General features: G+C 49.3%; 1 protein-coding gene and 1 long non-coding RNA gene across 2 annotated transcripts; one reads left to right on the top strand and one right to left on the bottom strand.

Moving 5' to 3' along the window:
* Positions 1–1549: 1549 nt before the first annotated feature.
* Positions 1550–8690, bottom strand: LOC120757405 (ovocalyxin-32-like). Its single transcript, XM_040074715.1, has 6 exons — positions 8472–8690; positions 4444–4506; positions 3559–3733; positions 2837–2973; positions 2206–2268; positions 1550–2116 (listed from the first exon to the last, which is right to left on the bottom strand). Exons 1-6 carry the CDS (start codon positions 8688–8690, stop codon positions 1967–1969), a joined length of 807 nt encoding a protein of 268 aa, XP_039930649.1. The 3' UTR covers positions 1550–1966.
* LOC120757406 (uncharacterized) lies at positions 6024–8540 on the top strand. The gene is made up of 3 exons (XR_005702494.2): positions 6024–6506; positions 7461–8046; positions 8439–8540. It is a non-coding gene; the product is annotated as an uncharacterized LOC120757406 (long non-coding RNA).
* Positions 8691–17697: the final 9007 nt, after the last annotated feature.

The following is a 17697-nucleotide window of genomic DNA, read 5'->3' as shown; positions in this document are numbered from 1 at the left end:
ATGTTGGAATTTTCTTTTCCTCCTTCCTGCCCTGCTCAGCTGAAAAGTGTTTTTGCAGATTGCAGTAAACAGGGAGTGATGTTCCAGTTCAAACCCAGTGACATTCCTGGCACAGCTCTGGGGCTGCTGCTTCCCAGACAGAAACAACTGGAGCAGCCAGGGCTGCTTCTACCCACGGAAGGACTGGAAAATGATTTATGAAAACCTTGGGAAAGGATCTGCCAGGGCCCAGAGCTGCTCAGGGATCCCAGGCGAGATGTGGGGTTGTCCATGGGACAAATCCGTGATTCCCAACATCCATGGCTTTGTTTTTGGGAATGCTCAGCTGGAACACATTTCCAGAAAAGCCCTGCAGGTTCTCAGGCATTTGGAATTTTTCTTAAAACGAGCAAATGTAGCACTTTTCCCAAAATTTGGAGATGTCTGGTGAAAGCAGTGTGAACACAGGACAAGAAACAGAGTGGGTGTGATTTTATTTGTATTTCTGGGGTTTGTATTTGTATTTCTGGGGTTTGTTTCTACTGATGGGATTTTATATTCATGGGGGTTTATGTTATGTTTAGATCAGTTGTGATGTGAATTCCTGGCTGAGGAGTTCTGCCAGACGTGCTGGTTCTCCACAAACCTGGAAAAGAAAGAAACCCCAAGAATTCTGCTGTATGATTTGAGGTTTTAGGCTGAAACCTTGGCCTCAAAGCAGCTGAGGGAGACTTTGCCTTAGAATTCCAACAGCTTTGCTGCTTATCCAGAAGTTCCTTAACTGCTGTGAGTTTGTGAGCAGCCAGTTCTACCCTCTGGTGCCTGGCAAGTTCCAGGGGCAGAAACAAGGTAAGGAGACAAAAGCAGAGCCCCAAAGTGCCAAATCCATCCTATTTTCTTGGCTTAATTCCAGAAAATATTCTCTTTTTTTCCCAGCTTCTTTAAGGAATGTTGGATTTCGCTCCCTGATTTCACGCTCCTGATGATGAGCAATGTTCTCCCAGCAGGAGGGTGTGGAATGCTGCTGCCCCGAGTTTATTGGGTGCTGAGTTTATTGGGAAAAAGCTTCACTCAGGAGATCAGACTTATTTGTGTAAAGTGCTGGAATTTGGGGAGCTGACATCACCCAGCCTAAAAACATCCAGGGAAAGCTGTTGTGTGAAATCCTGGAGCTGTTGTTCCCAATTACAGCTCAAGGATTTTGCAAACCACCCCGGGTTAAACAGAGCAGCCACCCCAGAGCCTCTGCTCCAAAGGGAAGGGTTTCCTTTATCCTGCCACAAACCTGGCTCATGGGGAAAAAAGGTGAGTTTGGGACAGTTTGGCACGATCCCAGTGAGGTGGGACACTGATGGATCTGCTGGGAGCCCAGCTGCAGAATTTGGTGGCAAAGGACAAAGCCACGACTCTGTGGTGGGACAGGCCGTGGCAGGAATAACGCAGGAGCTGTTCCCAAACCTGGGAATTCTTCCCCAAGGAGCCTCCCTGGCTCTGCAGGTGTGTTTGGGTTGGAAAAGGTGAAAATTCGGGCTCCACAGCAGCAGAAAGAAAAGCCAGCCTCGACCCTGAGTGATGGCATTTGGTTTATTGGAGATGTGAGTTAAAAATCAGCATGATTCTAGCCCAAAACGTGACAAAATCTTAACAGGCAAATCTCTCTTAGTGACAGATTAACACTTTGCTCGCGATCTGTGTCCAAATATATTAATTTTTGTTTATAAACAGCTCTTAGGTAACAGTTAATTAGTGACATCAAATCAACTGCTGTAGGTTCATCTGTGTATATATGGAGTAGCAGAGGGTTCAGGCAGAGCTGCAGGACTCGAATCTCGCAGGTGCAGAAGTGACAGGAATTAATTCCGGCACAGAAGAGGTGGGTGAGACCACTCCCGTGCACTGCCTTGCGTGGAAGGATGATCCCAGCTCCAGGTGTGCCAACACGAGCGTTTGCTGATTGGATCCGTATCCACAGGAGGGAGGATTTCCCTCAGAACTTTGCTCCCTTTTCAGCTGAAGGCCCAGCGGCCGATCCAGATTCTGCCCCAGAGCCCTCGTCCGCGTTGGAAGCACAGAAATGTTTCACCTTCAGCGGGTGCCCGGGGAGCCACGTCAGGCGCATGTGACAGGAAATGATTTCCTGCAGAAGGGATTAAAGCACAGATTTTATCATCCTGAGGAGGCTCATCTCCTGCTGACAGGAGGGGCTCTTCACCTGCACTTCCTTACCTGGGTCGGGATTTCGTGCAGTAGCACAGTGTAGTCAAACTCGGTAAAATCATCTTTCCTGACCTGGGCAGGCGTAAAAAAGAAAAGCATTATCTGGAACAAGGTTAACATTGCTAACATTTAATGCCTGCTGTGGTTTGGTGGAGCTCAGGGAAGGAGGTGGGCAGGGCCCCGGGGCTGCTGGCTGGAGTGGGATGGGTTTTGACCATGGAAAGATGGAATTAGGAGCACTTCCTGCATGGAATGTTTGACGGCTCTGCAGCCCGACTGCACTGAAAGCAGGTGCTAATCAATGGAATTTAACCCTCAGTTAGCTGTGAGAATTGTATGAACCTCTCCTGAGAGATGCTGAGGAGCCAAACCTAGATCCTGGCCGTGATCCCAGCTGCCTGAGGGCAGAGGGCTCTGGATGTGCTGCAGGGGCCGGAGCTGCTCCCCAGCCAGGCCAGGGGTGCTGGGCTCTGCTGCGGGGCTCAGGAGCTGCAGCACCTGCAGAAGCCACTCCTGCAGCTCCAGCTAAGGACAATTTCCCCACAAAACCCAAACAGAGTGCTGCTGGGGAGGAGCAGGCCCTGGGATCTGGGGAATGCCCCTCAGAGCAGGGCTCTGTGCTCCCTCCTGCCCCACTCACCCACTGCCTCACGGATTTCACTTGGGCCAGGAAGTATCCCAAGGTCTCGGTGGACTTTTCCCACATGATGGAGCTGCTGCCAGCCACAGCCAGAGCCCACACGGGCTCCAGGGCAGGCTCAATGTTGCCATAGCTGTCTGCAAGGCAAGGAGAAACAGAAAATAACATTAATTCTGGCCGGGCGGCAGAAAAAGGATGAAGCTCAGAGCAGTTTTGCCTGGCACAGCACCATTCCTGGATGGGGCCCTTCCCTCTGATGTGTCACAGGGAGCAGGGAGGGGAATGATGCTAAACCTGCAGTTCCAGGGAAGTAGAAAGTGTGGCAGAGCTGACACTGCCAAGAGAGGGATGAGGTGAGAAAACCCGAAAATCCACAATAATGGGAGTCCTTACCTAGCTGGGAGAACGGATGGGATTTTTCCAGGATGGAAAAATTGTGCTGGTCATCCTCAGTGAACTCCCAGCTGGGGAGGTGTGTGGGTCTGGGAACTCCTGGAGGACAATCTGCATTGACTCCACTTACAAGTGCTGTGGAGCTGCTTTTAAACCCAAACCACCCTCACAGGATGGTGCTGAGGGGTAAATTCTCCCAAAATCCCTGGGGAGGTGGGATTGCTTTGGCAGCAGGATGGGCTCAGGGTAATGTCTCCTTTTCAAATGCTCGTGTCCTTCTTGCCCTTTTAGATAAAATGAAATACAGGTGGATATTTGGAGGATTGTACCTGGAATGTTGTTTCCAGTTATTGGTTTGCTTTGGTGCCTGATCCTTTGGTAAAATCTGTTGTCCTCTTCCTGGATTTCCTTCTTGTCTTTGGTGTGGGAGCACTTGATGCTGACAACAGGAGGAGACTTTTTCTTTGGATACAGCACTGTAGCCAGGCAGTTCCCAGCATCTTCCTGTCAAGGGGGAGTTTCAAACTGTTACTTTTAATCAAGATTTTATTTACTGGCAACTCACTCTTTGTATGAAGCTGTTCAGGGGTTAGGAAAGTGTCAAGATTTTATTTTTGGTTTTTTTGGGAAAGAGGTAAAACCCACAAGGCTGAGGGGATTTAACAGAAGGTTTTAATTAATGCTTGTCCTGCTTTCAGGACATGACAATGCTCTAAGTCATCTTGGAAATATGTTTGTGAGAGCTCAAGAAACAACATTAATTGATAACAGGGACTTGGACTGTGCCAGCCTTGGAACAAAAATAATCTAAAGCTTCACAGTAAGTCCTGAAAACCATCTGAATGCCACAAAATGTGTGTGAGGGAAGAGGAGAGCGAAATGCTGCTGGCAGCTGGGCCAGTGAATGGAGGGGGGTGGAAGTGGAAAGAACAGGGAGCTGTCACCTCCCGATTCCCACTTTGGGGTGCGGGCAGAGGGGAAGTGGGCCCATGCTGTGTGACACTGTGACTGTCACTGTGTCACCAAACCTGGGTCACCTCAGCGACCTGAGCAAGAATTCCCTTCGGGATTGGGGCCTGGCGGTCACTCAGGTGAGCCTCAGAGCAGAAAGGCCCTTCCCTTGGGGCAGATCCATTTAGGACACAAATGTCTCTGGTTTTGGAGCTGCTGGAGTTCCTGAATGCCCAGGGTAAGGAGGAAGAGCAGGAACTCACCCCAGTCCTGTAGTCCTCAGTGCTGAACTGCAGGTAATACTTGTGGCCAGACTCTGGGATGTTCTGCAAGAGAGAAGATGGAGCCAGCAGTGGAATTAAAGCTGCAAGGAGCTCTGAGGAGGGAAGGCCCCTTCTGAAATTCCCTGGCTTTGAGTGCAACATCACTGATTTTTGTGATGTTTAAATACAATTCTGGCTGTCTGCAGGACAAAAACACACAACAAACCTTTGTGTGTTGCTTATCTAACCCTGAGCCTTCCTGCTCCCAGCACACTTTTCCCAGGAGATTATTCACGGCACAAGGTGAGTGGAGTTTCATACCCAGAGCACACCCTCAGCTCAGCACCTGCCTGTGGTACCTACACAGAGCTGGAAAATCCAGGTAAAACACTGCTTTGGTCCCTCTGGTTTTATAAAATCCCCTCCTGGAGCTCTAGGATGTGTCCAGGGTGGAGCCAAATCTCACCCTGAAGGAGGTGCAGGAAACAGCGAGGATGAGCTCAGACTTTTTGATAATTCCTTTCTTCTCCACATCCTCCTTCTGCCCTTTTTGTGTACTGCCTCAAATATTGTCCTCAAAGTGACAGTGGGACATGGGCAGAGTAGTGAAACTTTCTGAAATGCAGGGTCACCAAAGGAGTGACTGCAATGAAATGAAGTTTAGAAGGGTCTCATCTCGTGCAATAACCACATTTAAGTCTGAGATTCTCACTGTTGTAAAGCCTCCCAAAGGTGTTATTGCTATGGTTTAACCTGATTAAATTTGGGGTTTTTTTACAGTGACCCAGGATTACCCCTGTAGATCATCAGTCCTGCAGGTGACAGAGGCTGCAATAGTCAGCAGCACTTTTAAAGGAGCACAGAATTCCGTGTTTATGGGGGTTTTGAAGCAGAGATTCACTCCTGATTTGCAACAACTCCCCCAGAGTACTGCTAGTAGGTACTACCACCCTACTACTGCTGCCTACTCAGCTTTCAAATGATGCTACACAGCTAAAACAAATATTCAGTCTGGTGTGAACACCTGAGGCTTCCTGAGCTCACCAGGGAGGAGGAAGAAGCTCCATTTGGCGTGAAATAATTGTACGAAAGTCTCTGTAGGCCCGAAGGAAAACTTTTATTTCCACTATTTTTTCCCCACTCTCATCCCAAAATGCTGTTACCCAATCCCAGAGTGTGAGCAGGGAAGAGCTCAGGGATGTCTGGCAACCCCCAGGGAAGCAGCCAAAGATAAAAGTGTCCAAAAAGAGAAGAAAACAAGTGAGTAATTCATTTTTTCCACTCAATATCTGGGTCATGGGATTCTTTTACTGCTGGGCTCCAAATTACTGCAACTTTCCTGACAGATTGTTGGTCCTGGGAAGGCCAAAACAGCAACTTCAGAGCAGCTTCAGTGCAGGACCCCAAGGAATCAGTTCCCAATCAGTCTTGACCAGTTTGCACTCCCCTCACTCCCCACAGGCAGGGAAAGGGAGGATCCCTCCCTCCCCACCTCCTGAGGAGGTTCCCATCTCTCCCCTCTGTTTTCCCAGCAGGATTTTTCCTCTGGGATCAGTTTTTCCCTGGATGTCTGAGCAGGGAGGAGCTGGGAAAAGGAGTCAGAGCTGTGCCCCAGCCACGGATTCTGCCTTTCCCACCCGAGCGTGGGGCTCTGACTGCTGGAAATGAACAGAACATTTTTAATTGACTTCCAGTGCCAGGGAGCAGAGCTGTGGTGTTGCACTGTCTGTGCCCAGGTGAGGCTGTGAAATCCACCTGGATATTTGAAAACTGGGTTTCCTTGTCCAATCTAAGCAAAGGTTGCACGAGGTCACCTGGCTTTTCCCTTTCCCCTTCACCTCCCTATTCCTAAATTAGGATTTCCAGGACAGCTTGGGATGGGAAACTGCTCCCAAAAGCTTCTCTTTGAATTCTGGGATCTTCAGCTGGCACAAACTGATGCTTCATTATCAAAAGTGTGTTTTAAAGTGCAGGGCAACACCTCCAGGAGCTGCTGTTTCCTACGAGTTCCTCACTCGAGAGAAAAGAAGGGACAACAAAAATCATCTGCATCCAACAGCAAGGTAAGGATTATCCCAGGTTTGGCATTTTGTTGCCAGGAGAGAAAGTCTCATTTCACCTGAACTTGAAAGATCTTTCCCATCCAAGAGAGTCCTCAGTCCTGTTTCCAATTACCAGTTCCACCAGCTCGTGGGCTAATGAAGGTACTATTAAATTCCAATGCTCGTTATTAAATTCCACTAAAAAATTATCCTGGTTTTATGAGATCCAGTAATAGAGTAACCAATAGGAAATTAGCCCACTTTCAAAAATAATTAAAAACCAGCCAAACCTAAAAAAACCCCACCCCAATCCCAACATTTCTGCCTCTAGCCTTCATCTAACACAGCAAATTCCTTCCAGGAAATTCTTTTCATTTTTTTCCAGGGGAGGACAGGAAAGAAGGAAATGCCCACTTTTAGTGCATTTCTCCTCTTGTTTTCACAGAATGTGCCAAAAAAAAAAAAAAAAAAAAGGAAATAAACTGCAGAGAGTGGTTCCAGGGAGCTCCTGCAGCACCCAGCACCGTGAGGAAATAAGGAGCAATTTCACTTCTCTAAATCGAGCCAATTATTTTCCTTCCTGTATCAGGAGGCAGGTGGCTGAGAGAGGGTGGAAAAATCCCTTTCCCTCCCCACAAATATTCACCTATTCTTCAGCCAGGCACAGGTGTCTATAGATGGAAATATTTACCCGTAGACATATGCAAAGTGCCCAGGAAATGCAGAAAGAGTGCGTGTACTTCTGGAGAGTATAAAATAACACAGAGAATTCCTGTCGTAGGTGTTTGTAGCAATTTCAGGAAAGGAAATCTAAGGGATTCAAATGAAAATTTAAATATCCCAGGAGCACTCCCATGCTCAGGACCCAGTGATCTCTGTAATAAAAATTAATGCATCCTGGATATTTCTTGGTTGGTTTGGAATACCTTTTTTGAAAGGGGAGATTTAACACTACACCCTCTCACTCGGTTTCAGGAGTTGAACAGGATGAGTGGTGGAAGATCTCCAGATCCTGGAAAGGATCCAGCGGAATCCAGTGCTGCCTTTGGCACCTCAGACTGGGAACTCAGAACAAGCAGCCCTTGCTCTCAGGAGCTGCCCAGCAGAATCCAGGATCCAGAATCTGTTTTTCTGGGAACCCAGAACAAGCAGCCCTTGCTCTCAGGAGCTGCCCAGCAGAATCCAGGATCCAGAATCTGTTTTTCTGGGAACCCAGAACAAGCAGCCCTTGCTCTCAGGAGCTGCCCAGCAGCAGCACAGGGCTGGATTTAAATCCCATCCCTCCGCTCTCCAGGAAGGTGATGCATTCCTTCCAGGATCTACAGCCCCGGACAAACATTCCCCACAAGTTTTCGCCTGATTCTGTATTTTCAGAAAATGAATAAGCTGTAAAAAAAAAAAAAACAAACAAACCAACCCCAAACCTGGAGGAGAAGGGCTGCACCCCGAGCACCACCTTGAGCATCCCGGAACAGGAAGGCTCTGTCCCCGTAGCTGCTCGTCTCTGGGACTCCTGTCCCGTTCTGTCACCTCAATTCGATGTGATTTTTGGAAGACTAAGGTATGTTTTCTGGAGGGAACTGCATTGCCTTCAGATGAAGCTCGCGGTATGAGGGAGGGACTGCGGGACTGAGGAGACCCGGGTGTCCCTGAGGATGGACATCGGTCCCTGAGGAGACCCGGGTGTCCCTGAGGAAGGAACAGATGGACAGCGGTCCCTGAGGGGACCCAGGTGTCCCTGAGGATGGACGGCGGTCCCTGAGGAGACCCGAGTGTCCCTGACGAAGGGGAGATGGGACAGCGGTCCCTGAGGGGACCCGGGTGTCCCCGAGGATGGGGCAGCGGCTCTTGAGGGACTCGGGAATGCGCCCGGTGCCCTGCGTGGGAACGCGCTAAGCTCCCTTATCTCTAACAATCCTAACGTAATAATCACTATTAATTACACTTTCCCAGCGTCCCTTCCCACCCCGCCGGCTCCCCGCTTACCTTCAGCGTAGCCTTGCGGACCTGCCCGAGCGCCCTGAGCCCGCCGAGGGATCTCGCCTGGAAGTTGCCGTAGTGCAGGGCCACCCGCGCCGCCGCCACGGCCGAGCGGCTGCCGGGCTCCAGCTCCTGCCCGGCGCCCGGAGCCGCGGGGCTGCCACGGGGAAAGACGAGCACGAGCAGCAGGAGGAAGGCGGGCGGTGAGGCGCGGAGCCCCGGCATGGTGAGGGCAGCGGCGGGCACTGGGGCGGGCTCGGCCCCGCTCCCGTACAAATAGCGGGGCCCGGCCCGCTGCTCCCGCCCGCCGGAGGGACCGGCCCGGCGGCGACTCCCCTTCCCTCAGCCCTCCCACCCAGAGCCTCCACCGGCCGGGGGGGCTGAGGGGAGCCGGGGGCTTGAGGGGAGCCGGGACGTTTTAGGGACCCGGAGGCTTGAAGATGCTGAGGGGACATTGAGAGGGACCCGGGTATTGAGGGGAGCCAGGGGCGTTTGATGGGGTCTGAGGGGAGCCAGGGGGATTTGAGGGTTATCAGGTACTGAGGGGAGCCAGGGGAATTTGAGGGGATCCGAGGGGAGCCAGGGGGATTTGAGGCGGTCTGTGAGGGGAGCCAGGGGAATCTGAGGGTTATCAGATACTGAGGGGAGCCACGGGGATTTGAGGGGTGCCAGGTACTGAGGGGAGCCAGGGGGATTTGAGGGGGTCTGAGGGGAGCCAGGGGAATCTGAGGGTTATCAGGTACTGAGGGGAGCCAGGAGGATTTGAGGGGTGTCAGGTACTGAAAGGAGCCAGGGGCACTCGATGGAGACCGGGGTTTCTGAGAGGAGCCGGGAGGATTTGAGGAGGACTGAGGACTTGGAGGGCGGCCAGGGGGACTTCAGAGGGACCAGGGATTTTCAGGGGAGACAGAGGGAATTGATGGGAGCCAGAGGTGCTTGAGGGGGAGCAGGGGTTCTGCAGGAGTCAGAGGGATTTGGGGGGTACCAGCATCTGAAGGGAAGCCAGGGAGACTCAAGGGTGGCCAGGGGTTCTGAGAGGAGATGGGCAGGACTGGGGGTACTCGAGGAGGGCTGGGAGCCAGGGCGACCTGAAAGATGCTGGAACTGGAGCAGCACCGGGCGTTCTGAGGGGAGCCAGGGACATTGAGGATCACAGGATTTGTCTGAAGGGAGCCTGCAGCTCGAGCCAGATGTGTAATCCTGACACAGATCAGAGCAAGCACAGGTAATGGTTGGAAAAAGGCAGTTAGCTCCTTCTCAGCGTTACCACAACTCAACACCTCCCAAAAGTCCAGAGCCCTGCTCACACCATGACGCGCTTCGCCTGGGACACAGCTGAAATATTCCAAATGTAACGCACAAGAAGCATTCATCTCTGGAATAAATCTCACTTAGTGAAGTTTTTGGAACCAGTATAGTCATGTCTTGGTAACATGAAGAAAATCAACAGCGAAAGCAGCCAGACTCCCTTAAAATGGCGTTTGGGATACAAGTGGGCTTGTTGCCTTTGCTCCCCCTGGAAGCATCTCTTTTGGAGAGACTGTATGTGGCAAAATGTAAAAGGCTGCAGCGCTTCCTGTGTTAAAAAAGCTGATTTTTAATGACCTGCTCTATTACCATCCCAGCAGAGGGGTGTTTGTATGTGCAGCTGGGAATCTATTTTTGTGCTCTGCGTGAGTATTGGGGCAGGTTTCTGGGCAGGGATCACAGAGAAGTAAATCAAAACTAAATCAAAACTCTGCTTAAGGACTCAAACTGTCTCCTGTGGAGCTTTAAGTCTCTCTTTATTACTGGAACGCTTTTTCACAGGACTGGAAATTCAGTATTTCTGAGGCTTTCCCAAGTGAGGGAAAGAATTAATACAGTAAAGGTATAATATCATTCTTTAGCACAGTTTTTTTTTTATTCCACCCAGCTAATTTTCCTGAATTTGTTGATGATGATTTCCCCCTCCTGAAATAACTGTAATTAACAGTTTTTATCTTTACATTGACATTTCACCAGGCCAGGCTGGAGGGGGCTTGGAGCCACCTGGACTAGTGGAAGGTATCCCTGCACCGCCTTGGATGGAGGATCATTTTTTTTTGCTTTTTGCCACGTTTGTCTCCAGTTATTTTTTTTTTTTCTGGAAGAAACCAACGTTTCCTGGTTCGTCCTCTCTGCGGCGGCAGCGCCGATGTCCCTTCCAAACCGCAGCCCGGAGGCTGGCTGCCCTCGGCCGGCGCTGGGGGCTTGGGGCAGTGTCCTGCCGTGCCCCTGCTGCCCTTCCAGCAGCACCCTGGCTGTGCGGTGGGCGCCGAGGCTGCCGCGGGAGCGCAGATCCAGGGAAGGGCGAGCAGCGAGGTGGAGCAGGCACGGCCGGGGAGGAGATCTCCCCCGCAGGACGCCGGGCAGGGTGCGGTGCGGAGCGGAGCGGAGGGACGGAGGGAGCGAGCGGCTGCTCCCGGAGTTAAACCCACCCTGCGCAGGGGGGTCACGCTCGCAGCTTCGGGGCCTTTGGTTGTGGGGGAGGCTTTTAAATCGAGGTAAAAGCCTCCGAGTGCGGCTTTGGCACAAAAAGCCTGCCAGGCTCAGAGCCGAGCCCCGAGACGCTGCCCCCCAGGCTGGACTTTGGATGCACTTCCTTTCCCCTCGCCTCTCCTCCTTTTCCTGCTGTCCCGGTGACAGGGCAGTTTCCTTCCTCCCGAGGGCGGCTGTGAGTGACCCAGAGTCGGTGTGACAAGGGCGCAGCACCCCTGTGACAAAGCAGGGACAATCCCAGGGCAGTTTCCTGCGCTTCGTGCTGCTGCCGTTTGCTGTCGATGTGAATTTACAAAACAGTTTGACTCGGGAGAAACAAAAGCTCAGATGATGAACAGGTCCAGGTCAAGGCTGGGGGATGTTTGTGAATGTGTCACTTGCTCCAGTCCCAGTGAGGACAGTACTGGTGTCAGCTCCGTCTCACAGAGCCTCTCTCCCTCTTCCCTTTCCCATTCCCCTTTAGGAACCAGGACATTCTGGGAAGCTTCCCAGGTTTGCATCGCACTTCTGTCACAGCCGACTCGGGCCCTTTGGAGCTGGAAACGAGCCTTGGTTCGGGCAGTGGCTCTAAAAAACATTCTGAGGTTTGCATTTTCCTTTTTCATACATCAAGCGTTTGTTTAGAGGCCAATAATTCCTAATTTGTTTCATATTTGGAGGCCATTTCTATATCCCCTGTATACACCAGACCTCAGTGGCTCACAATCATTACCAGCTGACTGTAATTTAATACAGTGAATTTGGACAAAATTCCATTTATTTGGTTGTGCAACTTTTCCAGTTTTAACTTCCCCATCTTGCTGTGGCTAAAAACGAGTTCTGTTACTCGATTTTAACTGATTTGGGATTTATTCTCAGTAATTAATCCCAAAGAATTTATTTTTAATTAGCCTCCAAATATTTTGCTGGATAAATCAAGAATTCGTCACCTTTTAATGCATTGCTGGGCTGACCTTACCTATAGGAATAAAATACGGGTATTGCTCTAGTGTGGCTTGTTTTGAGTTTGAAGGTTTCTGATTATTTTCAAATCATGGCTGTGGGGTGTTTTTTTTAAAGAAATATTTGTATTTGTGTCAGCAGCAGTTCTGTCACTCCAGGCCCTTGCAAATTGTCTCTTCATGTTTCTTGTAGCTCCTTTCAGGTACTGGAAGGCCATAATTAGGTCACCCTGGCACTTTTAAGGGTCAGTATTGAAGTCAGCCAGGAGGGTCTGGCAACATCTTCTGGCCAAAACCAGGCTCAGTGACGCTGTTTCCGTTATTTTGTGTATTTTTATGTTGGGGTTAAAATGCGTGCCCAGGTCCCGTACGATTGAAATGGCACCAGGAAGTTTCAGAGCTCTCTCAGCTGCTGCTCCCCCTTTTCCAGTGAATTATGCCTCAGCACCTCTGCTCCTGCTGCTTGGAGGCTCCTCCAGCCTGAAGGCTGATGGTGTAAACTCACCTTTAATGCCCCCTTTCATTCAGTTTGCTGTTTTTACTGCATCAAATCAATACTTTTGCAGTGTCAGATGTTCCCACGCACAAAAAACCCCTTGTGAACCCAGTGAAACAGAGAAGCACAGAAACTCCCGGGCACGTCAGCGTTTACAGGATCCTCTTTTCTTGCACTTCCCCAAATGCTGTTTGGCAGGGAAATTGGGATCAATCTGCCATGGTCTAATCCCAGGAAAGTGAAAGGACATGGATTATAAACAGGGAGTCAATCATTGCAGATGATCACTGTGGTCCTGACTTTGGAGAGAGACACAGAACGTTTGGCAAACCTCTTTCAGATTGTTTTCCTTTTGATTCTGGAGCTGCTGTGGAACAGAGAAACCTTTCCAGACAGACAAATCCCCTCCATGCCCAGTGAGATCCCATCACCAGGAATGAACACGGGCAGTAAATAATCCCTGTTAATAACCTGAAATCACCGTGCTGCCTCGGGAAACTGTGACGAATGCGTGTGGGATCGTGCTCAGGCCTGTTTAAAAACAAACACTAATTAAAGCAGCCCTTTGGAGCTCAGCTGCTGAGGGGAATATTTGCTTTTTGGAGTGCTCGATGGCTGTCACAGGGGAGCTCAGCTGGGATGTTTGGTTGTTGGACAGCTCTTGCAGCAGCTCTGCCTCTCCAGAGATGGTTGGGCAGATCCCCAACAGATGGGAATCTGAAATGAAGGACTGCTCAAATGGAATTCCTGGCAGATCATGGATGTGGAGGCACAAAACTTTAATTTGTTTGAGGCTAACATTTACCTACCTGATGGCAATAAAAAATCCCCTCGTAACGCTGACTTTTTGACAGCGATTCTGTCGAGATTCAGTGCATGTCCCTGTGAAACGAGGGTTGCAACAGCACCATAACTTGGGAGCTGTTTGGTTGCACAATGTTTGGAGAAGGCATTAAATATTTGCACAACAAGGGGGTGATGGCTCAGGGATGTTTGAAGTGAGGTGAGGACGGGAGAGGGATTCTCACCAAAATTCCTCATTGTCTCACCGGCCACCCCTCTCTGCAAGGTGGCAGTGGCCCCTGGGAGAGGAAACAAATTTCCATATCCTGCTCTCTGTCCCCCGTCGCTGTCCCCTCTGCAGTCCCCTTTTCCAGGAGCTGGGGATGCTGAGCTCTGAGGCTCCTTTCATCAAAACCCAAAAGAGACAGAAACCCCAGTGGGGACAGCCCATTTCATAATTTTTATTTATTTATTTCATAATTTTTAACGTCTCTTAGGCAAACTAAGGTCTAAGAGAATAAACATATATCATATTTGTTATACATTAAATATGCATAATAAAATATTCCTCATTGAGACCTTCCTTGAGTAGCTGGGGATGTTCTTTAGAGTGGAAAACAAGTAGAATTTATTGTTAATTCTGTTCTAAGGAGAATTTGTGTAGCAGAGAGATTAATTAACTTAAATGCGGCATTTTATCTTCACATATGAATTTTGTACTTAGGTTTTTTTAAAGGTTTGCTCAAAGTTGAACACTTATAGCCATATTTATGTCAGTAGATGCATAAATTACTCATGGAATTATCCATGAACTTGATGACGTTGGAGATCTTTTCCAGCCTTAGTGATTCTGGGATTCTATTACCCGATTTTCAGCTCACCTTATAAAACGTGCGATGACAATTTGCAGGTTTTTCATTTTGCTCTCCTGCAGGATTTCCAGTAACTGGTTGAAGCAGATTGAGCACCCTGACAGCAGGAAAGGCAGGTCACTCTTCAGGAACCCCCGCAATTATTTCAAAGAACAAATCAAAATCCGATTTGTGGTTTGTCTGTATTGCAAAGTTCATGTTTGGTTATTGTCGGCACCACTCCTGGGACTTAAAAATTAACCTGGATTACATTTTATTCTGAGCATTAGATGGACATGGAGTTAAAACACCAGAGCAGCTATGTCCAGTCCATTCAGTAAGTAATGTATATAAAATCCCACTTCCATACTGATGAATGCTTTGGTTTCTCTCATCTCTCACTGGTCAGTGAATTACCTCACAATAATCTCATTTTCTTGGTTGTGATTAGCAATAACTCCTCCTTTGTTCTTCTCTGCATCGCTGTGTGTTCCCAGAACTCCTGAGAAAATGATCTTTCTCCCCAGGATTAGTCACGGTGTTTTGACAAACGTGGCCCTGTTTCCTCATGAAATGCATCAGCGCCGCCGTGTTTACTTCTCCGATCAGCCTCAACCAGCAGGAGGATGGGGGAGTCCAGCTGGACATAAAAAATCTGGTGAAATCTGAGTTTTTACAAAGTTCAGCGTGGCCAGGATGGTGCTTTTGATGAGTCTTGGAGTGCCTGCCCCGTGTTTATCCTGTAAGAACTCCAAGGCACGGGCGAGGGCTGCGAGCTCAGCGTGCCTTTGATCCAGTCACCAGCTGCCCAAAGGACTTCCAAACGTTTCGAGCTCAAGGAACATTTGTGAAGAGCAGGAGAGGGGCACAGCCGTTCCCAGCAGCTTGAATTCCACCTGGAGGGGCTGCAAGGAGAAAGCTCCTCCACTTTCATCCCTGGGAAAAGGGTGGGAGTCTGTGTGATCACCACATCACCAACCCCATCCCAGAGAGGGAGTGACCAGGGCTCTGCTCCCCCTGCCCTGTGTTCTGCTGGAAAAATGGAGCGGAAATGCTGGGATGGGCACTAAGGTTGAGTGGTTTTGCCGTAGATTGAGAGTTCTTAGGAGAAACAGCAAATGAAAATGGGAAAAGTTTCACGTCTATGTGTCTATTTAGTGTATAAATGGTGGTGTTGGTTTGGAAAATGAGTGTTTGGTACCTTCAAATGTTCACAGAATCATGGAATTCCAGGCTGGATGGGCTGGAAGGACCTTGAATCTCTCATTCCATGGGCAGGGACACCTCCCACTATCCCAGGCTGCTCCAGCCTGGCCTGGGACACTTCCAGGGATCCAGGGGCAGCCACAGCTGCTCTGGGAATTCCAGCCCAGCCCCTCCCCACCCTCCCAGGGAGGGATTTGGGTTAAAATATTTGGGGTTGCCTTAGAATATAAAACCATGTCCAGGGTGGGTTTGTTAATTTTTTTTTTTTCCCCCAAAGAAAAAATGCCTTTAGAATCGTGGATTTTTATTCTTCCAGGTGTTGGTGTTACAGAATGTGCTGAACTGTTTGTGTGGATGAAATGAATGAAATTATCCCAGATGAAATAATTTGCTGCCAGCTGAGAGCCTGGTGCTATCATTTTTTATTAAGTATAGATCTCTTTAGATTGGTGATGTGTTTACAAACAACACAGTGCCACATCTATATAAATTATAAATAAATAGATATATATAGTGAGAGAGGTGTAACCCATGATTGAAGTGATATTGTGCCTGAATCCCTGATAGGATTTTTAATTGAGTATTTAATTGTCCAAACAAATATAGGAAGTTTAAGGGAAATGCTTACAAAAAGGAAAAAGGGAGAACTTTCCCTTTTTTCTGTGTAAGCCATTGCAGAGTTTCCCTGCAGAAAGCTCCAGCCTGTATTGACATTTTGGTTTCCTCTTCTCCCTGATCCTGGCTGCCCTCGATTCCAGAGGAGAACAATGGGAGGGGAGCGAGTGCTGAGGGTATTTAAAGCACAATCACGGGAAATGCTCCCATCACCACAGAGCCCTTTTCCTTCCCCTGGCAAACCTGGCTGTGCTCCAGCCTCTGGATCCAGAAGGAATTCCTTCCCTGAGGGAATTGTTAACAACATGGAAAACTCCTCTATTCCAGTGGCAGCCTTGGAAGGGCACAAGGAGACACCCAAGGGCCCAGATCCACTCTCCTGGTGCATTCAGAAGGTGCTGCTGGGGGGGTTACTCTGATTTTAGCAGCTCAAAAGGTCAGAGATTTTTTAAAATTAATTATTTTTCCCATCTTTCTTAAATCTAATGATCAGCTTTCCATATTTGTAGCGCTTGCAGGGTTTGAGGGCCAGCAGAAGAAATTCAATTGAGGTATAAATTGCCATTTCCTAACAGGACTCTCAAGAGGGAGGGGAAGGATATTAATGTTTCATGTGGTTGGGAGAGGAAATGCCTGGCAGTCCCAGGGGAAGAGTCACAGCACCTGTGCTGAACTCACCCAGATTTTTGGCAGGAATTGCTCATCATGAACGGAACAGAAAACAATTCTGACACAAAGCAGGAGAACCTGGCTCAGGAGGTGCCAGCACCGCAGTCAGAGAAGGTTTCAGTGAGCTGGAGAAGGCGAGAGAAACAGGTTGTGTGTTAAAAGAAATGTGAGGGGGCAGAAGATCAATACCAAAAATCAAGCCAAATTAATTCTTCCTTCTTTTATTTCTGCTGTGTTTCCACCTGTTTCCAGCTTTCCGTTTGCTGTGCTTCCTTTCCAAAGCAAGGAAGGGGCAGGAGTTCAGGAGAGTCTGGTTCAGGTCAGTCTTGCTGATAAAGCAACTTGGGTTTTCCCTGATCAATCTGTTTAATCAACTAAAAATGCAGAAGTTGGATATTTTTTGCATTTTTCTGCAGTTGGCTGCAGGAGACTTTTCTCAGACTGTTGGCTGAGGGTTGGGAATGTCCAGCCTGGAGGAGAGAATGATCTGGGGAGATTTAACTGGGGCCTTCCAAGACCTAAAGGGAGCCTGAAAGAGCTGGAGAGGGACCTTGGACAAGGACCTGGAGTGACAGGACAAGGGGGAATGGCTTTAAACTAAAGCAGGAGAGATTTAGTTGGGACACTGGAATTCCTCCCTGGGAGGGTGGGGAGGGGCTGGGATGGAATTCCCAGAGCAGCTGTGGCTGCCCCTGGATCCCTGGCAGTGTCCCAGGTCAGGCTGGAGCAGTCTGGGACAGCAGGAGGTGTCCCTGCCATGGCAGGGGTGGGATGGACGGGAATTAAGTCCTTCCATCCCAAACCATTCCATGATTCCAACCCAAAGTTAACCTGGCCCTGGAGCCAGCAGTGTCTGGGGGCTAAAGCACCTTCCCAGCTGTTACCAGAACAGGAATTTCAGAGATTTTGTTTTATTTTTATGGTTTTTCTTGCTTATCCCTTAGCTGAGAGGTGATGGCAACAACCAGCAGGAGCATCCCCAGGCCCTGGGAGTGGGACACTGGGAGTGGGACGCTCTGGGAATGGGACACTTTGGGAGTGGCACTTTTGTAACCATTATTGGCTTTGTGGTTTATCCTGAGACAACAAAACCAGCAATAAATTGTCGCTTCAGGGCTGGCATTTAGTGCCAGCTCACAGAAATGCAGGAT

This window comes from Hirundo rustica, chromosome 10, assembly GCF_015227805.2.
Source record: "Hirundo rustica isolate bHirRus1 chromosome 10, bHirRus1.pri.v3, whole genome shotgun sequence".
Classification (NCBI taxonomy): Eukaryota; Metazoa; Chordata; class Aves; order Passeriformes; family Hirundinidae; genus Hirundo; species Hirundo rustica.
Note: the sequence above shows the minus strand (reverse complement) of the source record. Positions and strands in the feature narration are given on the sequence as shown.